Source organism: Delphinus delphis, chromosome 1, assembly GCF_949987515.2.
Source record: "Delphinus delphis chromosome 1, mDelDel1.2, whole genome shotgun sequence".
NCBI classification, from domain to species: domain Eukaryota; kingdom Metazoa; phylum Chordata; class Mammalia; order Artiodactyla; family Delphinidae; genus Delphinus; species Delphinus delphis.
The window spans coordinates 22,259,195-22,283,029 of NC_082683.1; the positions used below are offsets into that span (position 1 = coordinate 22,259,195).

A 23,835-nucleotide genomic window follows, 5' to 3' on the forward strand; every position below is an offset into this window, starting at 1 on the left:
TAGTATAATCCTATTTTTTCATGTTAAACTATGTAAGCATTGTCTTATTTTCAGCCAGGGACCCTGAAATTTGTGTTCTTTTCTATCAGGGACCATGCGGATATAAGAAAACTTACTTGAGGGCTATTAAGTGAATTTTATCTGAGGGGTAGACATCAGATTTTAAAGTTAATAAAATTCTATCCGACAAATAAATATATGTGTGCCTCTTGTGTTTTATGGCCCACTTCAAAGTGGGGAGAGGGATGGTAGTAGAAATGAGAAAGGATATTAAGCTAAATAGAGGAAAAATTAAGCAGATTTATATCATAGGAAGAGATTTCAAATGTGCAGACTTTAAGTAACATTGCCACCTTGTGGCTTTTAGGATATTTCCTCTAGAGATGAACTTTTGCATTTTATAGTTATAGATATAAGGTGAGGAGGGACTAAGATGTGATGGGTGAATGGTGTGAGTATTAACCTCTAGTTGTTTAAGTGACAGACCAGATATTGAGGCCTAGAAACTTCTTGCCCTGGTTTATACATTCTTAGTTAATATCTTTAAATTTATTTTTATTTTGTAAAAAATTTTTTTAGTCTCTACAATGAACAATGAGATTGTGGACTGATTTAAAGATTAGGATGAATGTCCTAGTGAGAATTTTGTGATGAGGTGTGAATTCAGTAAAATCTTGCTCTGCTGTTTTCCTTTTTTCTTTATTACCATCACAGTATCCTCAAGCTTTAGGAATGCTTCTTCCCTTCCTTTTAGCATTTGGTCTGTTTTTTGGTTAACTGGGACTTTATGATTAATTGTGTGTTTGTGCTTGAGGATCTTATGCAGGAGCTTAACCTAGACTAGCCAGTCCAGCCTGTTCCTACCACAAATCTCACTGTAGCTTCCTTGAACATGGCACTAGGTTAAAAAAGGTAGTAGGTAGGCTGCAACATGACACCACCACCACGGGGAAAGCCAGTTTGCTGCACCACTTCCCCTGCTACGGTGGGTTAGTAGCATCTTCATGTATAAAAGCCGGAGTGTCCAACAAGACACAAATGCATGTTGTGTTTATGGCAGTTCCAGCTGGGACTTGGACCCATTGGAGGTCCCAGCTTTTTTTTATGTGTTCTGCTCTTTCCTTTTATTGTGTATCTTGTCATCATTCTTCTGTCCCCCACCCTCCCAACCCCAGCTTTTTCTTTATTAAATATTACCAAGGTAGGACTGGTTAATTAGAAATGTTAATAAATACATCTGACAAGTGAAGTCTTTGGACCATAAATTGTCAAAGCAATTTAGTGGAATTCCCAGTGGTAATAGGAAATAGTCACAAAAGTGAAAGAAAAGACCTGCTGTAAGAGAAGTCTTTTATGGAAACCTAAAAGGTTTTAATGTCCCAAAGTGGTTAAAATAACGGTGCTTGTGTTAGAATCTTCTCTGTGTCATTTTTTTTCTCATTTTAGAAGACTTGTAAAAAGCTGATAGGCAGATTTTTTTCTTTTGCTAAAATACCCTCATGTTTGGTGATTTTAGTGTAGGTATGAGGAAATAAACACATTTCAAAGTTTCATGAGTTGTTAAACACAACTTTTTATTTTTATTTTTGGATGTGTAGGGTCTTCGTTGCTGCAAGCGGGCTTTCTCTAGTTGCGGCAAGCAGGGGCTACTCTTTGTTGCGGTGTGTGGGCTTCTCATTGCGGTGGCTTCTCTTCTAGCGGAGCATGGGCTCTAGGCATGCGGGCTTCGGTGGTTGCAGCATGCGGGCTTAGTAGTTGCAGCACACGGGCCCTAGAGCGCTCGGGCTTCAGTAGTTGTGGTGTGCGGGCTCAGTAGTTCTGGCTTGTGAGTTCTAGAGCGCAGGCTCAGTAGTTGTGGCATATGGGCTTAGTTGCTCCATGGCATGTGGGATCTTCCTGAACCAGGGATCGAACCTGTGTCTCTCCTGCATTGGCAGGTGGATTCTTAACCATTGCACCACCAGGGAAGTCCCAAATATAACTTTTTAATGCAGCCAATTTTTGCAGAAGAATTAAATGAATTATCCCCCAATTTATTAACATTTTACTTTGAAATAATTTCAGACTTGGAGAAATTTAAAGAATAGTGCAAAGGACTCCCACATACTCTTCACCCAGATTTACCAATGTAATATTTTGCTACATTTGCTGCATCTTCTCTTTGGAGATACGTGTGAAATTTTTTTCTGAACCATTTGAGAGTAAGTTCCAAGACATCATGACCTTTTCTCCTAAATATTTTGCTGTGTAGTTTGTAGTTCCTAAGAACAAGAACATGCATTTATGAGCACGATGCAGTTTTCAAAATCGGGAAATTTAACCTTCACAATACGATTATCTGATCTACAGATCTTATTCATATTTTTACCAGTTGTCTTAATGTCCTTGGTAGCAATTTTTTGGTGGCGGCGGGGGGTGTCCAGGGTCCAGTCCAGGATCTTTCAGTTTTATGTCTTTTTAGTCTCTTAATCTGCAGTTATACACACATACTCACACACCAACATCCCACCCATTCATCCCTTTTGTTTGTTTATGATATGACATTTCTGAAGAGTATATGCTATTTATTTTTGTAGATGTCGCTGCTTGTCTGAGGTTTCCTTTCCTCATTGTGTATATTCAGATTATGCTTTTCTGGCAGGAATACTACATAAGTGACTTTGTGTCCTCAGTGCATCACAGTAGGAAGTATAAGATGGTCTGTTTATGCCGTTATTAGTAATGTTTACTTTGATCACTTATTTAAGGTATCCTGGTTCTCCACTTAAAGGTACTATTTTCCTTTTAATAAGTGGGAAAATAGTTTGAGACTCTATATAAATATCTTTTTCATCATCACATTTTTTAAACATCTTTATTGCAGTATAATTGCTTTACAGTGGTGTGTTAGTTTCTGCTTTATAATAAAGTGAATCAGTTATTCTCATCAAATTTTCACCCTTTAGATTTAGCATCCATTGCCAGTTCTTGCCCAATAAAGATATTACTGTGATAGTTGTTTACTTATCATTAAGGTTGTGTAATGCTCAAATTGGGTGATGGCAGGCCCTTCAAGCAGGATCCTCTGATTCATTCCCGTTTTCAACCAATTTTTTTTTTTTTTTTTTTGGCTGTGCTGCGTGGCTTTTGGGATCTTAGTTCCCTGACCAGGGGTTGAACTTGTGCCCCCTGCAGTGGAAGCTCAGAGTCCTAACCACTGGACCTCTGGGGAATTCTCCCAAGTGTTCTTTTTGTTTGGTTTTTATTTTTTTTAATATTTGTTTATTTGGTTTTGCCGGGTCTTTGTTTTGGCACGTGGGTTCCTTAGTTGCAGCTTGCTGGCTCCTTAGTTGAGGCTTGTGGGTTCCTTAGTTGTGGCATGCATGTGGGATTTAGTTCTTGACCAGGGATCGAACCTGGGCCCCCTGCTTTGGGAGCGTGGAGTCTTCTATCCACTGCATCACCAGGGAAGTCCCTTTTTTTTTTTCTTTTTTAATAAAAATGTTTAAAATAGCTAGTATTTAAAATCTTGTGAATTGTTTACAGTTTTATTATTGGTGCCAAATTCATTTTACTTTTCAAGATGGTATGATGTGAATGCTTAAGTATCTTTATAATCTCTGAGAAGATGGATATTATCTTTATCATTTGTAAATATATAAGCTTATTTTTTTGTGTACACATCAAAATTGTATCTGGAAATAGAAGAGCAGTTTAATCAGCTTGCTGAATTGTATCAATGTAATATTTTCTTGATGTTGATCAGGAGATTAAGGCAGCTAATGCCATTTGTTGTTTGCATGTAATTTCCATAATTTAAGCTTCTGTCACACATGTTTACATTAGGGCACAGGTGGTACTTGCCCTCTTGGTATAATTGTGTAGCTAAGATTCAGGAATAGTTTTTTTTTTTTTTTTTTTTTTTGCGGTACACGGGCCTCTCACTGTTGTGACTTCTCCCGTTGCGGAGCACAGGCTCCGGACGCGCAGGCTCAGTGGCCATGGCTCATGGGCCCAGCTGCTCTGCGGCATGTGGGATCTTCCCGGACCGGGGCACGAACCCATGTCCCCTGCATCGGCAGGCAGACTCTCAATCACTGCGCCACCAGGCAAGCCCTAGTTTTTTCTTTTTTTATGAATTTATTTAATTTTTGGCTGCATTGGGTCTTTGCTGCTGCGCGCGGGCTTTCTCTAGTTGCGGCTAGCGGGGGCTGCTCTTCGTTGTGGTGCGCGGGCTTCTCATTGCGGTGGCTTCTCGTTGTGGAGCACGGGCTCTAGGCGCATGGGCTTCGGTAGTTGTGGTTCGGGGGCTCTAGAGTGCAGGCTCAGTAGCCGTGGTGCACCAGCTTAATTGCTCCGCGGCACGTGGGATCTTCCCAGACCAGGGCTCGAACCTGTGTCCCCTGCATTGGCAGGCGGATTCTTAACCACTGCACCACCAGGGAAGCCCCAGGAGTAGTTTTATGTTACGTTTGAGGCAAAATTGAACACAGGTGGATTTAGTATCACATTATAGAGGAACAAACTTTGTGTTTAAAAATGAGATGACTTAATAAGTGCGATTTCACAGTGCTATTTTGCATTTCTTTTGACTAAATATTTTAAATGCTGTTACTAAGCATTGTGATGAACTTACAAGTGTGTATTACTATTTGTTTGTTTTGACGAGCTGCCTGGCGTGTGGGGAACTAAGGTCCCCTGATCAGGAATAGAACCAGTGCCCCCCCCTGCAGTGGAAGCGTGGAGTCCTAACCACCGGACCACCAGGGAATTCCCATAAGTGTGTTTCTTAGGGAAAAATGGATTTGGCAAAGTCTAGGTTTTCTAATTTAATGGTACAATTTGGAGCATGTAAGTTTATTTGTATTCCTGGGGTTACATTACATTAAAATAATAGGCAGAATTTTTTCTCCAGTTTTTTTTGTTTTTCTGCTAGTCCGTTTTGTTTTTTGATGCATTTCAAAGAAATTGTCATTATCAGTATACTTCACCCCTAAACGTTTCAGCATGCGTATCATTAACTAGAGCTCAGTATTTGTTTTACGTATTTTTTGAGTTAAATAAAATGCACAAATTTTAAGTGTATATTTGCTGAGTGCTGACAAATGTACCCATCTGTGTAACCCAAACCCCAATGAAGATATAGAACATTACCATTCTAGAAATTTCCACCCCCACCCCACCCCAGACAACTACTGTTCTAATTTTGTCCCCACCGTAGATTCATTTTCCGTTATAAAACTTCACATAATTGGAATCATACAGTGTGTATTCTTTTGTCTGAGGCTTCTTTCATTCATCATAATGTCTTTGAGAACTGCTTCTCTTTTAGATCTGCAATTCCTTCCTTCCGTCCGTCCGTCTGTCCGTCCGTCCGTCTTTGTTGCTGCACATGGGCTTTCTCTAGTCTGGCAAGCGGGGGCTACTCTTCATTGCGGTGCGTGAGCTTCTCATTTTGGTGGCTTCTCTTGTTGCGGAGCACGGGCTCTATCTAGACTCGTGAGCTTCAGTAGTTGTGGTGCACGGGCTTAGTTGCTCCGCGGCATGTGGGATCTTCCCAGACCAGGGCTTGAACCTGTGTCCCCTGCATTGACAGGCGGATTATTAACCACTGCGCCACCAGGGAAGCCCTAGATCTTCAATTCTTGAATTCAGAGCAAGGAGGGTGCTCCCAGACCCATAAAAAAAACAGATCTATATGTGCTAAAATTTAATAATCTGTAAGACATATTAAGTGACGGGAAAAAAAGCAAAATGAAGTGTGTTTTGTATGCTGCTTGTGAAAAGAAAAAACAAAAGATGTAATAAGTTTTTATATGCTTAAAATAACTCAGGAAGGACACAAGAAACTGGTAACAGAAGTTGCCTCTAGGGATTTCTCCCATTTTTATTGAGATATAATTGACATACAACATTGTTAAAGGTGTACTACAACATAATGATTTGATACATGTGTTTATTGTGAAATGCTTACCACAATAAGTTTAGTTAACATCCATCACCATTTTTTTTCTTGTGATGAGAACCAGAATTTTACATAAAAGTCAACTGTAGCCTGTTATCCACTGCTAAACTCATAAATAAGTTTGTGAGTGAGCTTAGCTAAAGAACTGTTCTTTGCTTTCTAGGAGCTTTTGGTTGAGTTGGGACTAATTTTATATGAAATAAGTCAATACAATTTGATTTTCAATTGTGGATGCAGATTTAGAAGCACCTTGAAAACTGCAGTGGTTGAGGAAGTCTCAGAGAAGGAAGGGGTTTTGAAGTGTACCCCAGGGCCAGAAGGCCAGGCATTCTTGGCTTTTAAAAGCATGGGAATGAGATTTAATCAAGAAACACAAAGAAAAGAGTCCATATTTCCTGAAACTAAAGGTAGATTTTGATTAGCAGTAGAAGAGAGGTTAGATAAATAGTATCCATCCAAATTAAGAAAGACTGAACGAGGTAGATGAGTTTATGATTGATAGGAGAACCTACTCCTATCACAGCACAGGGGGAACTGTATATTCAGTATCTTGTAATAACCTGTAACAGAAAGGAATCTGAAAAAGAATATGTATATGTATGTATAACTGAATCACTTTGCTGTATACCTGAAACTAACACAACATTGTAAATCAACTACAATTTTTTAAAAAAAGATTGATATGAGAATCTAGGTGCTTTTGTAAGTTTCATTTTGGTCAATGCCAGAGGGTTTTGGGTTTTTTTTTAGTTGTGATTTTCCTATTATAAACAATATATTAATTATCAAAACTTTGGGAGAGTTATAGAAAGGGGAGGGTCAGTACTGCAGCCCAGGAACATCAAAACTTTTGAGGTCCCTTTTATGTTGGATTGAATTTCTTTTTCTTATTCTTGAATTGAGTTTGATTTCCAGAAACAGTGTGTGGGTGAATTGTTTTATTAAATTAATTTTATAAAGGTTGAAGTTTCAAAATGACTTATTTTGAAAATATCCCAGATCCTTGTATGTTGGTGAGTTTATCTCTGAATTCCTGATATGTGAAGTGGGACATCACAAAAAGATAACTGTTCCTTCTGAAATTTACTGTTTTTATGTCCTTGGAGTAGTTCAGTGGTGGTAGTCAGTTCATCACAGAGCCTCACTTAACTTTGTTGACTTTTACGTAAATATTTGTAATGACATGGTGTAGGTAAAGAGCCATATAGCCATGGATTTGAATCTTGGTTCTTAGGTAACCTTGGTCAGTTAACTTTTTTGAGCTTTAGTTTTCTTATCTCTGAAGCAGGAATAGTATAGTCCTTGTAAGGTGGTTATTAAGATCATTATGTACAGTGCCTGGAACATGGAAGCCCATAAGTAGTACTTGCTGTTCTTTCTTAATAGGAATCATGTTTAACTTCAGAACCATAGTTACCATAAGGTGAATGGGAGCAAATGACTCTATTCATGTGGCTTGATGAATCGAGTCTAAGTTCAGGTCTGTGTGCTTGCTCCTAACCACTTAATGCTTTTGCTTTTTTTGCTTTTGGTTTTGCTTTTAAAAGGCATGTGGATTGAGTCATATTTTTAAAAATCCCAATAAGTGAGGTAGTGTGTGAAATGGAATGCTGTTTGGGGTACATTTAGGAAAGGCTCGTAAAGAATGATTCTTAATAAGGAAGGAGCATTTAGATCTATTTCAGGGAAAATGTAAGAATTGCATTCAGTTTTCAAAATCCACTTCTGAGTGGATTTTAAACTCTCCCTAGGGGAAAAGGATGATTTTCTTGCCTGCTATGGACTAAGAGCTTTCTATATGTCGACTCATTAATTCTCCCACCACCCAGATACATATCCTCACTTTATTTTAAAAAAAGGAAATTAAGGCCTATGAATATGGTTAAGGCCTTGGGACTAATATGGGATGACTCTAGAACTGTTAGGGCTTATGCTGCTTCGCTGCTGCAGGCCATTGATAGATATATGTTTGAGTTACTTAGGCCCATATTTTGGGGAGACTGACACATATTAGCGTAAACCAACTATAATAGGAAAACAAATGTGTTTAGTCAGTTAAGAATTTTAAAGTCAAAGAAAAATAATTTTGTATTAATTGGGGTGCTTGAGTGCAAGTACTTTGGTTTAAAATATAAGAAGTAAAAGTTTTTATTTGTGGGGAATATTCTATTTAGCACAAATAATTAAATTTCTGTTGAGTTATTCTATGAAGTTGTAATTCTTAAACATGTTCAGATAAGTTTTAACTAACCATTTCAATTTTTTTTTTAACTTATAGGAACGTCAAGGTCGTGGGAAATAAGAGGCAGTTCTGCACAGACTGCAGCAACGGTTGCGTCTGCATATCCTAAGAGGAAAAAAATTGACCTTCAAGAGAATTAGGACTTTTTTCTTAATTTCATTGACTTCAGAGACGATTGCAGACTTGCAGTTTAAGTATTGGAATTTCACAAAAGACATAGGACTTAACTGGAAAATGAAAAAAAAAAGAAAAAGAAAAAACTAAACAAAAAATCCCTCTAGGTAGTTTAGGTGAAAAATGTCCCTTTTATTTTGGCTTTGGTTGTGATTTCAGAGCATAATGCTTTGTTTTTTTGTCTTTTTACTATGTTTTTCGGATTTTAAAGTCCGTAAGTGCATACAGTTTTCTCTAATTTTTAAACCCTTTCCTCCCCCCATTTTGACATTTGCACTTGGAGAACACTTGAGTTTTGAAGGTTTTGGGCATCCACCCCAGAAAGTGGGAATTTGTTTTTTCCCTTCTGAACTGGAAGAACATTTTTATGAAGAATTTTTGTCTTGGAGAATTTAACAGTGTTACCCAAGGTTGTGTCTTTAAGGGTGGTTCATTTTCTCTGACCCTTTGTTATTCAAAGTAAAATACTAGGAGTCCTAAGAAATGTTCTGTTCTTGTACATTATACTGATTAAGTCAGGATTAATTTGATTTCAAAGCTAAGAACAGTGGTAAAAACTTGTTTACAGAAATGCATTTTGGAAGAGAAAAATATTGTAAAACGTGTAGTGAATGTTTCTTCAGTTTCTTGTTCAGCCAATGAGGAAAGGGCATTGCCTTTCTTTTTACCATTAATCACTTCTCAATAAACGTGAGATCCTGTTGAGCATCACTTCTAGTACCATTTATTAGTATTATTTGAATCTGCTATATTTTATGAAAGCTTTGGAGTATAAGGAGTTTTAAGAGGTGAGACAGCAACCATTTTTAGAAAGTTCACTGAGATGGAATAGTTCAGGCTTGCTTTGGTACCCAGGGTTGGATAACCATGACCTCTGCAAAGCAAGATGGGCCAATATTCATAATGCTTTATTTCTGGATATTTCCCTGAGAAGGTAGAGCCACTGCTATGCTAAATTGTTCAACAAATATTTGATCGTGAGTGCTTATTAGGTGCCAGGCATTGTGCTAATAACCTTGAGGAAACCTGGCCACATATCTTACGTGCAGAGTAGGTAGAGCCCAGTGTCGAGGTTTTAAGTGTTTAATCTGAAATATGACTTATTTAGGCAGGATTCCATGTGGTCCAAGAATAAGAAATTCCAATGGGCTTGAATCTTTGTGAACCATATAACCGTAATGTTAATTGATTCATCCTTGTTTATTTCCTAAGGTTTGGAGCTTCTCTGCCTTAAAGATTTTTAGCCCTTAAGATGTCCCAATTTTGGAGATTTAGTTAAATGTGTAAAAACTTCTGTAGTAAGAAAGGGTTCTGAAAATGGATTATAATACTGTTGGACCCTGTTTTGCCCACAGATTACTTATTCATCCTATTCTACACAGCCCAGGCTACTAAATCAAGGGTGCGATAAAATTAATAAATGTTGATTTTGTAATTAGCGTTATTGTTGACACTTTGAGTTGAGAACTTTTCTCTGCCTATCTGAAGCACCGCACAATATACCTAGATATTCCTATTTGCTAAGCCTTTTGAAGTATATTCCCCCCAGATTGGGGAGTCCTTTGTGCTTTCATCGGTTTGAAGATGCCCAATTTTGAATTGGAAATGTAGCATTTATTGCTTTCAATTTTAGCTGAAACTTCTGTGACTTCTACAGGACTCCCATGGGCTTGATGGAGGTTTAGTATTTCACCTTTGAAAGAGAAAAAAATATCCGGAGAAAAGCAAATTCAAAATCAGTTTTACCTAGATTTTCCTACCTTGTATTCAAGTTGGATATGAGATTATTCAATATGCTTTTTTACAGTTTGAAATGCTAGTGCCTCAGTATTTAAGCCAGTCCTTCCCAGTCTTTATTTTTACATCACATAGAAACTACTGGTGTGGCTTTGAGGACAAGCTGAAAGGAATTTGGAGCCCTTAAAAAGGCTGCTCACCCAGCTGTCCCTGAGTGAGTGTTGAGGGAGGCAGGGTGTTGAATTTGTGTATTTTTTTAAAAACCATACTGGCCTTGTAATGTATAAAAAAATTAGATAATATTCACTCTTAAAGAGTTGGTCCAGAAGTTGGTTTGGTGAAGATCCCAAAATGCAGCTCAACTAGTTCTCTTATTTGCTAACAACAACTTTGCCAGTGGAAAGTGTTGACTTTTGACTATTTGCCCTTAATGCTTTGTTCTGTCATTTGTGAATGTAAGACTTTGGATAGCCATGCTTGTTTACTGTTCTCCTTTATTGAATATGAGGGGAAACTGAACAATCTCACAACGTGCCATCAGTGTTAAATTCAAAGCATTTTTTAAACCTTTAATATCAAAAAGTGTATAAGTCTTATATTCACTAGATTTAATCTTAGTTACACTTGATTGGCTACCTTCCCCCAACATGTTCCATTTAAAAAAAAACTTATTTTGCAGAAATGGTGTGAAGAGTTCTCATACACCCTTCACTCAGCTTCCCTCAAATGTTAACATTTTACATACCATGGAATGATTTTCAAAAACAGTAAATATTGATACAGTACTATTAACTAATCTATAGACCATATTTGGATTGTGCCGGTTGTTCAAGGAATGTCTCTTTTCTAGCTCAGCATCCAGTCCAGGATCCCACAGTATGGTTAGTTGTCTCTAGTCTGTAGACTGCAAGTTCTTCAGTCTTCATCTTTTATGATTTTGACACTTTTGGAGAGTACTGACCAGTTGTTTATGGAGTGCCCCTCGAGTTGAATTTGTCTAATACTTTCTCACTATTATATTGAAATTATTTTTTTGTAAGAATACTGCAAAAATCATATATGGCCTTCTTAGTGCATTATATCAGGGTACATGATGTCCATATGTATTATTACTGGTGATGTTAACTTTGATCACATTAAGGTAGTATTTGCTGTATTTCTCCACTGTAAAGTTATTGTTTCCCTTTGTAATGAATTAAGTAACTTGTGGAGGAATATAATTTTAAACTATCAATCTTTGGTTCACTAATTTTGACGTCTTTGAATTGTTATTCCCCGGAACAAATACTGCTGTGGCGTTTGCCTAATGTTAATTCATTATGTCTATTGTTTCTTCTACATTCATACTAATTAGAATTCTGCTATAAGGAGGAGCTGTCCCTTCTCCCCATTTTATTTATTCAGTGATATCAGTATGGACTTTGTATTTTATTCCATAGGTCAATGCTATCATTTAATTTCTTGCTCAGATTGTCCCACCTTTGGCCATTGGGACCTCCTTCAAGTTGGCTCCTGTGTCTTTTTGACATGCCCCTGATGTTTTTTGGAGCCCTTCTGTAAGATGTTCTTGGCTAGTCTTGTATTTTCAGTGCCCCAGCCCCATTTTTCAAAAGGAACAAAGGTTCCTTTTATTGGAGAATATTTAGAAACCAATCGTTGATTTCTTTTTTAAAGCAACATTTTAAATAGCAACAGATTATTAAAGTGGAGTTTTTATTACTCCTGTAGGTGAAGAATTATTTAGCCTAATCAAAACACCTAACCACTTCATCTCTTCCTCCACTTTTGTAGAGCTTTTATACCAGTCTTCTGGAGTTGTGGAGAGGGCTTTTCACCTGGCATAATACTTCACCTAGAGTGAGGTCCAATGAATGTAGGTTGGTTTGCACCCTTCCATAATTTCTATCTTTAGCCTTGTAAATAGAGACCCAAAATGTTGGCCTCGTTTCCAACGCATCTAAACTGTTCTAGGGGTTCAGAGCTTTTTCTACCTGTGAAAAAATAAATGGTCATATACTGAAGTTTTCTGTTTTTCATTAGGGAGCAGATAGCACTTGAATATTGCCGCTTTTATTTGAAAAACAATTTTTCTGGAGAAGTAATCTTGTGTCATGAATGTAGGGCCCTTCCCTCTGAAAATGAAAGTGAGAGTAAAAGTGTCCCTAGGATTCAGATATGATAAAGCCAGTTTACAATCATTTTTGTTTTTTGCCTTGGGTAGTATTGCTACTTAAGACTGTATCACTCACTGCTAGTGGTTTCTGGGCAGCTGGTGGAACTCCTTACCCCTGAGAAGCCATTCTTTGAAACTAATAATTTCAGCTGTAGGGTTTTTTGCACGTAGAAAGCTGACATGGCTGTGGGGTAAGACATCCATAGCGAGACTAAGTGGGTTGGAGAAGGTCCCACAAACCTGCTTACAGGTTTCCTGATCTGGCTCTGTAGCCCCGCCTACTGGAGAGTTTAGGGTGGCCCCGCCTGCCCTGCCCCGTCCAGCAGCTGGGCTCGGTGACTGGACGGCGCGAGCACGTCGGCGGCCATGCATGGTGGCCACTGCATCGTGACCCGCAGGGAGGCAAACCTCTGTCCTGCTAACGTGATTCTCTCCATACTCCCGCGACCCCGTCAACTCTAGCCCGCTGCAGCCTGGGGGGCCGCTCAGCATACCCGTTCATTTTGTGTGCTTTTCCCTTGCCCTATTTTACCGCGAAAAATGTGGGTTTAAGACGGTGTCGCCATTGCCTTTGCACCTGCGCAAAAGCCTCTCCCAGTGCCAAACCCTTTACCTTCATAGGTGAGCTTAGGTCTCCTATGGGACGGGGAGCTGGAATTTCACGCTATCCTGCTCGCAGGGCAAAGATGACATTAGTGCCATGCGTGGCTTGTTGCTCTCCTACCTTTTAAAATAATGATCGACCGCGTGGCTGGCTAAAGTTTGTAAAACTGTTACTGTGGCCCCACCTGCTGGCCATAGGCAACGTTCACGTGCTCAAAAAAGAAAGTTACTTTGGAGTTGCCTTTTAAGGGGAAGCTCTCTGAAGAAACTCCCAATTTTGCTGCTTTGTCCAGTTTTTCGTGTTAGTGTATTCATCTGCTTTTCCCATCTATTCATTCATTCTGTATTTTGTGAGCCCCTGTTGGTGCTATTGGGCACTGGGGGAAAGGGAAATGAATAATATTCTTGTCCTCAGAATTTAGTTTAAGGATTACACTGTAATACGGTTTAGAGTTGGGGAAATACAGGGTAGGAAGAGAAGAGGGGCATCTACCCAGCAGATTGCTATTTCAATATTGGATCTTCCTTCCTAGCTTTTTCTTAATCAGTGGAAACCACGAGCTCCTTGCCTCTTTATCTTCCTTCGCAGTTTCCGCTCTCCTAGGTACTCTGCTCCATCATTGAGATGTCTGATTGGGCAAGTCAGGGAATTACTCTGTGCACATACTTCCTCATTGGAAAGAGGAAATGACCTCTGATGCCACTTGATGTATGATTTTTGCAGGGATTTAAATTCATTTTAACTACTAGTGCTTTTCTAATTAAAACCACCAGTCCAGACGGTTACATATAGAATAAAACAATATATATATCTTGGTATAACACTTTGTTATCTATCCTTCTAAACCTTTTAAAAATGCTTTATGATACATGTAAATTCAGTATATAGTATATAGCATGTGTGTATTCTTGAAAGTAACCCATATAATTTTAAGTTATTTTACAAAAATGGAATAATACAAGACCATCTACAGTGTCCCCTCCTCCCCCCATCACAATTCCATGAATTTCTATTTTGGTCTGCTTGAGAAGGACCCAGGTCTTCTGTAACAACTTAATATGGCTGGCCTTCTAGGATCCTGGAGTGAGCAGTGCCCCAAGGGCCTAGGTCTCTGTCATCAACAGCTACCTGGCAGAACCCTGACCTTTTCATCTTGTTCTTCTTAAGCACTGGGACCCAAACTTTTCCAGACTTCTGTTTCCCCAAAGCCTTTCAATGTGAAGAGTTTCTGTTTCTCTTCAGTGTGAAGAGTTTCTAGGCACTCTGTTTTTAGAGGCATGTCATTCCAAATCAAGGCATTTTGCTGCAGAAGTATAGGACATGTCCTGGGCGTGCGGGAAGAGTAAGCTGGCCAGGAGTGGATAGGGGAGTGCTGCTAAATGCCAGGCAGAATTCTAGGCACCGCGGCGATAGCAGAAAGCTAAGAGCTCCTGCCTTCAATGGGACTTCAATTCTGGTGGAGAGACAGACACATTTGTCATGTGTGATGAGTACTATAGAGAAAAGTAACACAAGATAAATGAGGCTGGAAGAGTCATGCTAACAAATTCAGAGAGGTGAGTGATGAAGACAAGCTGGGTAAGGCTTTGAGAGGGAAGCACTCACTTTTGAGAAAAGTGTATCATCACCTTTTCATTTTACCTCACCTTACCGCACCTGTCTTCTTTCCCAGATTAAATCCATGGTCCATCATAATCCCCCTCTCACCTCGTCTTCACCATCATCCCCTTGCCCCTTACTCTTGCTTCATCTATTTTAACTGACAAACCACAATCCTGGTTACATATAACTGCATCTACCCGCACCTCTGCAGTTTAGAGTGGTTGGAGAAAACATTCAACCAGTGTCTTAAATTCATGATCAGCAACCTCAGGAGGGGGGATCATCAACATTTGCCCCATTTGTTCAGTTTCCTCCTTACAAGACAACCATTTCATACCTTCTTCCTTTCCTCAAACCTCCAACACCTTGTATTCCACCTTTACTCTCAATGACTTGACTGAGAAAAAATAAAGCAATCAGAACGAGACATAACCTACTCCTTCCACTACGTGTACTTACCTCACCTCACATAATTGTAGATCGATGTTTCTTAAAGCCTGGTCTCTGGGCCAGCTGTATCAGCACCACCGGAGAACTTGTCAGAAATGCAAATTCTTGGGTCCCACTTAAGACCTACTGAATCAAATTCTGAGGGTGGGGCCCAGCAATCTGTGCTTTTATAAGTGCTCCAGGTGATTCTGATGAAGCTTAGTTTGCGAACCAATGCCCTTGGGACTATGCATGTTTCTGTCTAGAAAGAGGCCCTTCATTTGTGCACCAGACCTTCGTCTCTCAGCAACTAAGGAACATGGCTCCATGAAATCTCCCTCTTCCACATCCCAATTTCACCTCTATTGGATCATTCCCATCAGCGTAAAAATGTGCCGCTGTTTCTCCCATTTCTTCCTTCAGTTACCACCCGTTTCTCTATTCCTCTTTGCAGCAAGACCCCAAAGAGGAAGCTGTTACTCACTGGCTCCATTTCTTCTTCATTCTCTCTAAACCACTCCAGTCAGGCTTTCATCCTCTGCTTTCCGGTGGAACTGATCATGTCAAGGTCACTGGTGACCTCACATGGTTAATTCTCAGCCTTTATTTAACCTATAAATGGCATGTGATCTCCTTGATATACTTCCTTCACTTGGATTCGAGCACAGCATTCCTCCTGATTTTCCTCCTGTTTTACTGGTTGTTCCTGCTTAGTCTCCTTGGTTGGTTCCTCCTCTGCTTTTTGTCCTCTTGATGCCAGAGTGATCCAGGGCTTAGTCCTCGACCCTCTACACTCTAAATTTCATCCAGTCCTGCGGCTTTAAACACCAACCATGTGTCAACAACTCCCAAATGTAGAGTCAGTCCAGGTCTGTCTCCTGAACTCTGGTATATTCAGTTGCCAGCTCAGCCTCTCCACTAATGGCTCACCAACATCTCAAACCCAACACTTACAAACCTAAACTCCTTCCTTCCTCATCTGCCCCATCTCTTGTAATAAATTCATCTCTCCCATTTCTCAGGCCAAATCCTGAGAGTAATGTTTGATTCCCTATCTCACATCATTTTTGGCAGCAAATCTTACTGGTTGACCACTTCCCTCCGTATCTATGGTGAAGTTACCATCCTTTCTCACCTATATGACTGCACCAATCTCTTAGCTGGTCTCTACTTGCACTTTTGCTTCTTACAGTCAATCCTCCACACAGCAATAAAGGGATCCTGTGAAAATGTACATCAGATCATATTTCTGAGCTCAGACCTTCTCCTGGCTCCCGTCTCACTCAGAGTAAAGGCCAGAGCCTTCGACGCCTCACCAATCATTATGCCATCTGACCCTCCCATTTCCACTTTCATCTCACTGTTCTTATCTGCTCCACTCACCTTGTCCTCCCCGCTACCCTTCAAATGAGCCAGGTTCCTGTCAGAGGGTCTGCACCCTAGCTGGCTCTTCCACCTGGAATACCCTTCCCTCATATGTCTGCAGGGCAGCCTATTCCCATTCATTCTCCCATCTCCTGTGCTGCCTGCCTCCCTTGCTCTGGGAGTAGGCAGCGGTGGACCTGAGATTCCATTCACCGCACATCTGTCTCTCTCTACTCTGAAGTGGGCAGTCAAGAAAGCTAATAAAAAGCTGTCACACAATTTTTAAAAAATTGAATGAATCGGCAATTCGTGGTTAACAGAATTTTAAAGATATAGTTTCTATTCTCCAGTTCCAACTCCTGCTTCCCTAGAGTGACAAAACACTGACCTGGGAGTCAGAAGTCTTGCATCAATCCTAGGCCTGGCTCTGTCACTAAGGAGCTCTGTGACCTGTGGCAGGCAAGTCATTAGGCTTGCTCAGCCCAGGAAGTGAGGGAACTGGGACTAAATGATCTATAAGGTTGACCCTCCAGTCCTGTCAACCCTACTTCCAAAATACATCCCAACACTGTCAGTGTTTCTCATCCCCACTGCCACTACCTCCTCTCCATGCTGTTTTTATTTCCTGCATGGGCTACTGCATCAGCCTCCTTTCTCATCTCCTCCTTTCACTCTTGTCCTTTAATCCACCTTCCACATAGCTGCCTAAGTGAATGTACAAGTATGAATCAGGGCATGCCCATTTCTCTCTTGAGCCCTCCAGCAGCTTCCTGCTGCACTTAGAATCACCCCTGTGCTCCTTACCCTGGCCTACAGGGCCCCTCGCCATCTGGCTCTGTGCTCCCTCCACCTCATCTGGTTTCATCCACAGTGGTTTCCAACCCCTCAAGTATGCCAAGCTCATTCCTGCCTTGGCAGTCCTTTGTTTTGCTTGCACATTCTTCCTCCTGTGTTCTCCTGGTGGATTTCCTCTCATATTTTTAGGACTCAGCTTCAGTGTCATTTCCTGAGTATGAGCTTCCTTTCCTGATCACCTTATCTAAAGCCAGTTCTCCCTTGTTATTTTAAAATTAAGCTCCCTACTTATTTTCTGTTTTCATCATAACATTTATCACAGTGTAACATTATTTTAAACCATGCAATATTCACACAATGGAATACCATACAACTGTAAAAAAGATAGAAATCTATGTATTGATATAGAACGATTTCTTAAGATATATTGTTAAGTGAAAAAGATCCCAAGGTGCAGTGCAGAGTGTATAGAATACCACCATCTGTATAATAAGGCTGGGGGGTGGGCGGGGAGAATATATCTGCTTGTATATTCGTATGTTATCTCTGGATGGGTACAGAAGAAACCGATAACATTGCTGGCCTCTATGGAGGGGACTAGGTGGCTAGGGGCAGGAGTGGGGGGCTTTTCACTGTGCACCTTTTTGTATTTTGAATCATATAGTGTACCACCTATTAAAAATAAATAAGTAAATATTAAAAGTTGTGTACTTGCTTTGTTTCCTATCTCCTCAAAGAGAACATAAACATCATGAGAGTGTATACCATGTCCTTTCTTGTTCCCTGTTATGTCCTCAGCACTTAACACAATGCCTGGCACCTAATAGTGCTCAATAAGTAATTATGGGATGAATGAATGAAGGCCTCTTCCTGCTCTCACACTGTGATTCTAATCTTAGGGCTTCAAGAATATAAGACATGATATGGGGATATAGGTATATATATAGCTGATTCACTTTGTTATAAAGCAGAAACTAACACACCATTGTAAAGCAATTATACTCCAATAGAGATGTTTTAAAAATAAATAAAATTAAAAAAAAAGAGATTCTAGGACTGGCCATTTAGAGGCACCAAAAGAGAATTGTTTTGCAGTGTGGTACACTGTTTTTCTTTGTTGTTATCAATAAGCTTTAAAAAAAAAAAGTGAGGGGGAGTGTGTGGCGGGTGAAATATGGAGGACCTGCCTGCCACAGACGTGCTTCCCAAGCAAGAGCCCAAGTGCCAGAAGAGGACAATGTCCTGCTTAGACCATGACCCAATCATGGCCTCTGCGGATGTCAGCCTGAGGGACAGGCAAAGAAGCCCCCTTTCCTGAGGCCTCAAAACGTTCAGGATCACAGCTCCTACCACACTCTAGTTCTAAGATTGTCTTCTTCTCCAGATTGTGAATTTTTTGAGGCCAGGAACTGCGTCTGTCTTGCTCACCAGTATACTTAGAGCCTGGCATAGAAGTGACAAAAGAATGAACTGAAAGACAGAATTTGAGTTGAAAGACCGAAATCAGGCTCTGTCATACCCCATCTAGCCAGGAGGTGGCACCAAAGGAGCATTTTCTGAGGTGTCAGTTCTGCCCAAGCCCACATTCTGGGGAGCAGAGTCCTATTTTGACCAGGGGAGGGGGTAGCTGATTTTTGACAAATTTACTAAGCAGCTCTACTAGGCACTGAAGGTTGTAAGAAGAGATAGCTGGGCCAGGGAGACAGAAGCCTCACACAGAAATCAACACTGTACAGGAAGACAAGTGCTATTCTGGCCCTTAGGAGCTCCGATAAGGGAGGATTAAGTTTGAGTCATTTAGGAAAAGTTCACAGAGGAAGTGACATCTGAACTGGGCCTTGAAAATGAGGAGGATTTATGCAGTTGGAGGACATTCTAGGTAGAGCGAATGGATTCATGGGAAATTGGGAGACTGGTGAATTGCCAAGAATGGCTGGGTTATCCCAGTTCGGTGGGAGATAAAGAAAACATTCTGCTCTGAGAGTTTACATTTTTGGTGAAAGGACAAAAGACTTATGGAATTAATGAAATGCATAGCAGCTCAAGAAATAGTCAATGGATTGAGATTTATGTGTCAGGTAAGTAGTAGAGGCTCAATAAATATGTTGTTGAATGAACGAATCATGGGACTGTGGTGATTTCTTTGCTAAATCACATGTCCTTGCTGATGCTTTAAGACTGTGTTTGCTAAGATTCTTTCCTCCTGTGTCTGAAGCTCTTCACAGACAGCTTTTCTTTCCCTTAAAGACAAGAAAAGCCTGACCCGAAAGGTGAAAGGATTGCAATTAACCTGTGAGGTCCCTGGTGTCCAGAGCTTTCCTTATTAGAGGATTCCCAAGTCTTGTCCCTGGAACATAGTCTCCTTCCTTAGGGATGAGAAAATAGTAATCATCACTTATATTTTTATAGCAGCTGATGTCATCCATCGCATCCATATTGATAAACCCACTGAATTTCTATCCTCGTTCTTAGTGCAGAGGACTCCTCTCTCGAAACAGTCTCCTTCCTACTTGTGTGACCCCATCCTCTCCAGTTTACCACGTGCCTCTCTCCTCTTCTTGGTTTCTTCTGCTGGCTGCTTCCATTCCTCTCTGTAGCCATTTAAGGTTGAGTTAGGCCCTAGCCTCCTCTTGCTTTATCCTCTCCCTGGGTGATCTCATTCTTCCCCGTGGTTTCAACTACCATCTGGATGTCAACCGTCCTCGGAGTTGTTGTAGCTCTCCTCTGAGCTCTAGCCCACACATCCAACAGCCTACTTGCCTTTTTCGTTTGGATGTTTCTTGGGCATCTTAATCTCAGCACGTATAAAAACTCCGCATCTTCCCCACCTATTCCTCTATCATGGTGAAGGGCCGCATCACCCAGCCTGTCTAGTCAGCCAGAAGCCTGTGTGTGTGTGAGTCATCCTTGACTCAAGTCCTGATCATTCCGCCCCCTCACTCTCTCCTGAATCTTTCCACTGCCTTCCATTCACATCACTACCGTCACCTCCAGCTGCTCCGTCTGCAGGCCATTCTCTCCTCAGTAGCCAAAGTGACATTTTAAAAATGCAAATAGATCATGCCACGACTCAACGTTCTTCAAACCCTCGCATTTCTTTGCTGTCCTTATCGTTGTTGTTTTCCCTCCATTTCCTTCATATAAAGTCCTTGCCCTTTAACCATGACCTTCAAGACCCTGCATGCTCTGGCTGATGCCCACCTCTCAGGCTCCATCTCATGCTGGACTTTCCTCCACTCTACTTCAGCCAGTAGGAATTTCATTTAAGCATTCATTCAATCATTCATTCAGGCAACCAGGTATTTCTAGAGTGCCTCACTGGTGCTAGGAATGGTACTAGGAGACTGGGTGTGAACAAGGTGAATGTCTCTGCCCTCAAGACCCCTCCTGAGCTTCCTCTTCCTGCTTCAGGCTGCTCCCTCTGCCACAACTCTCCCCTCACACTCACATGCTCTGCTCCCCTCAACTACTAACCCTGGTTCATCATTCAGGTCAAAATTAAACCTCATTTCCTCTCTGAAGCTCTCCTGGGGCTTCCAGGCTCAGTTAGGACCCCTGTTAACAGACCCCAGGGTTCTGACCTTGCCTTCTTTATGCATGCCTGTTTCCCCTGCTAGACCAGAGGCTCCATGAGAATAAAAACCAGGTCTGTTGTGTTCACCAGTGCCTGGCACTATGCCTGGCTCACGTCATGATCTCAACACATATGAAGAAAAGGCCACGGCCATTTCATTTGGATCTGCTCTTTTATTATTTATTTACTTACTTATTTATTGGCTGCACAGCTTGTGGAATCTTAGTTCCCCGACCAGGGATCACACCTGAGCCCTTGGCAGTGAGAGTGTGAAGCCTTGCCACTGGACCACCAGGGAATGCCCTGGATCTGCTCTTTTAGAGTATTTGAGGATGACATCTTAAATGCTCACAGACCGGGCCACCCTAGTTACAGCCTTGCACATTCCAGTCTACCAGGCTCCAATGTTATTTTTTAAAAGAGGCCATCGAGGGCTTCCCTGGTGGCGCAGTGGTTGAGAGTCCGCCTGCCAATGCAGGGGACGCGGGTTCGTGCCCCGGTCCGGGAAGATACCACATGCCGCGGAGCGGCTGGGCCTGTGAGCCATGGCCGCTGAGCTTGCGTGTCCGGAGCCTGTGCTCCGCAACGGGAGAGGCCACAACAGTGAGAGGCCCGCGTACCGCAAAAATAAATAAATAAATAAATAAATAAATAAATAATAAATAAAAGAGGCCATTGACCCCGACATCACCCTGGTTCAAGAAAGCAAATACCCAGGCTGCACAGAGATTTGCTGCTATAGCGTTTCATGCAGTCAACTTGTCCTACAGAAAGGTGGTCAGGGGTGTCAGACAAAGAACAAGGGCTTTCCATTGGGATTCTAGCTTCCAGTCTTGGCCACTTGCTAGTTGTGTGAACACGTCATTCAACGTTTCTGCCCCTCAGCTTTCCCACCTGCGGGAAAGATGGGCATAATCATATGTGCACTTCTGGGCTGATGAGAGGAGTTCATGAGCTGTCACAGAGGACCTCCATGCCATTAATGTCAGCTTCTTTCCTAACCGTGAGGCAGTGCAAGTTATTGGTTAGCAGTCCGGGTTCTGGGTCAGATAGACCAGGGTCTGAGTCCTGGCTTTGTCACTTCTTAGTAAGCTGAACTTGGGGAAGTCACGTGACATCACTGAGTCTCAGTGTGCTTACGCGGAAAATGGGGACAAGTCGTACCCGCATCCAGAGTTGTTGTAAGCGCTTATGTGAAGCTCATGTGTATAAGGGGTCAGCCTGGTACGTTGTAGGTGCTCAATAGATGTGCACAGCATCATGACGGAGACGGTCAAGGGGACAGAGAAAGTGGGTCTGATCCTCATTGGTGAGGTCATTTGGGAACTATTTATCGAGCATCTAATTTGTGGAGCGTCCTATGTGGGGAACCATTTGAAATGGACCTCCCACCCCAAGTCTAGAATAAGACAGAAAACATAAATAAGAAAGCTTTCATGGGACTTCCCTGGTGGTCCAGTGGTTAAGACTTTGCCTTCCAGGGACTTCCCTGGTGGTGCAGCGGTTAAAAATCCACCTGCCAATGCAGGGGACACGGGTTCGATCCCTGGTCCGGGAAGATCCCACATGCAGAGCCCGTGTGCCACAACTACTGAGCCTGCACTCTGGAGTCCGTGCTCCCCGACAAGAGAAGCCACTGCAATGAGAAGCCTGTGCACTGCAACGAAGTGTAGCCTCTGCTCTCCACAACTAGAGAAAGCCCGCATGCAGCAACGAAGACCCAACGCAGCCAAAAATAAAATAAATACATACATACATACTAAAAAAAAAAAAAAGACTTCGCCTTCCAATGCAGAGGGTGTGGTTTCGATCCCTGGTTGGGGAGCTAAGATCTCACGTGCCTCATGGCCAAAAAACCAAAACATAAAACAGAAGCATTATCATAACAAATTCAATAGAGACTTTAAAAATGGTCCACGTCAAAAAAATCTTAAAAAAAAAGGAAAGCTTTCATGTGCAAAGTGATAAAAGTTATTAAAAAAAATCGAGACTCAAAAAGTTGTTGAATGAAAGAAGCTAGGAGCAAAAGAGTCCATACCACATGATTCTATTTTTGTGAAGTTCTACAACTGGTGATGGAGAGCAGAAGCATGATTCCCACTGGGGTACTGGCTGGGAAAGGCATGAGGGAGTTTCTGGAAATGTTCTGTCTTGATCTGGGTAGTGGATGCCTGGGCGTATGCAAAATATGTAAAAATTCATCCAACAGTACACTTAAGATTTGTGGAAATCTCTTTTTTTTAAAAAAATTATTTATTTTATTTATTTATTTGGCTGCCCCAGGTCTTAGCTGAGGCACGTGGGCTCCTCGTTGCCGTGTGCGGGATCTTCAGTTGCGGCATGCGGGATCTAGTTCCCTGACCAGAGATCGAACCCGGGCCTGCTGCACTGAGAGCGTGGAGTCTTAACCACTGGACCACCAGGGAAGTCCCAAGATTTGTGGAAATCTCACATACAGTAAACTGTATGTAAATTATATTTTAAAAAATTGCACCAGAGGAGTTTAGAGAAGGGAGCGATTTCTTCCAGCTAAGTGGACAAGGCAGGCTGCATGGCCTGGAGAAGGAACTGCAAGGGGGAAAACGGCCACTTTCTCTCTCGGTGGCTCAGTGACAGAGCATCTAAACAAAACACTTAAATGGAGTCAGGAATCGTCAGTAAGTGGTTGTGGAGATTATATACTCCCTGTTTACTCTGAAGAAAAAAGTTTGGGATTATATATTGCAAAAGTCATAGTCAGGGAGGTAATTATCAAGTGTAACATGAGTGTTTGATCTATTTTTGGCCTCATTGCTAGCTCTTCTGGCCCTTCATTCCCTTTGGCTAATGTGATTGAGAGCTGTTTTGCTGGTTCTCTTCTATCAGCGGTGGCTGGATGACGGGAGGGAACAGATAGGGGAACACAGAGGGGAATGGTAAATCACATCTCTGCTGGGCTTCCCTGTTCACAAAGCACCTGTGTGCACAGCGTCTCACTTGATGACAGCAATCTAGGAGGGAGGGAGGGTATCAGTCACGATTATCGATGGCAAGCAACAGAAACCAATTCTGGGCAGCTTAAGCAGAGGACCAGCGTATTGGAAGGTTATCAAATAGCTCACAGAATCAAAGGAGAACTGGAGAACTAGGGTCAGAAAACAGGCGGGAATCAAGGGAGGCTCATTCAAGCCTGTGTATTTGAGGGTGTCTTTGTTTC

At 41.5% G+C, this 23,835-nt stretch overlaps 1 protein-coding gene across 2 annotated transcripts in view; it reads left to right on the forward strand.

The window, feature by feature from the left end:
- The window catches only part of YTHDF2 (YTH N6-methyladenosine RNA binding protein F2), a 35,028-nt gene extending 22,724 nt beyond the window's left edge, over positions 1 to 12,304 (forward strand). The window contains exons 5-6 of one of the 2 annotated variants that reach the window (XM_060017440.1): positions 3,955 to 4,088; positions 8,223 to 12,304. In XM_060017440.1, the coding sequence (XP_059873423.1) occupies positions 3,955 to 4,088; positions 8,223 to 8,295 (207 nt within the window). In that variant the 3' untranslated portion in view covers positions 8,296 to 12,304. The remainder of the gene's footprint in view (positions 1 to 3,954; positions 4,089 to 8,222) is intronic. The other variant, XM_060017433.1, reaches the window with a different exon arrangement.
- The last annotated feature ends 11,531 nt before the right edge of the window (positions 12,305 to 23,835 follow it).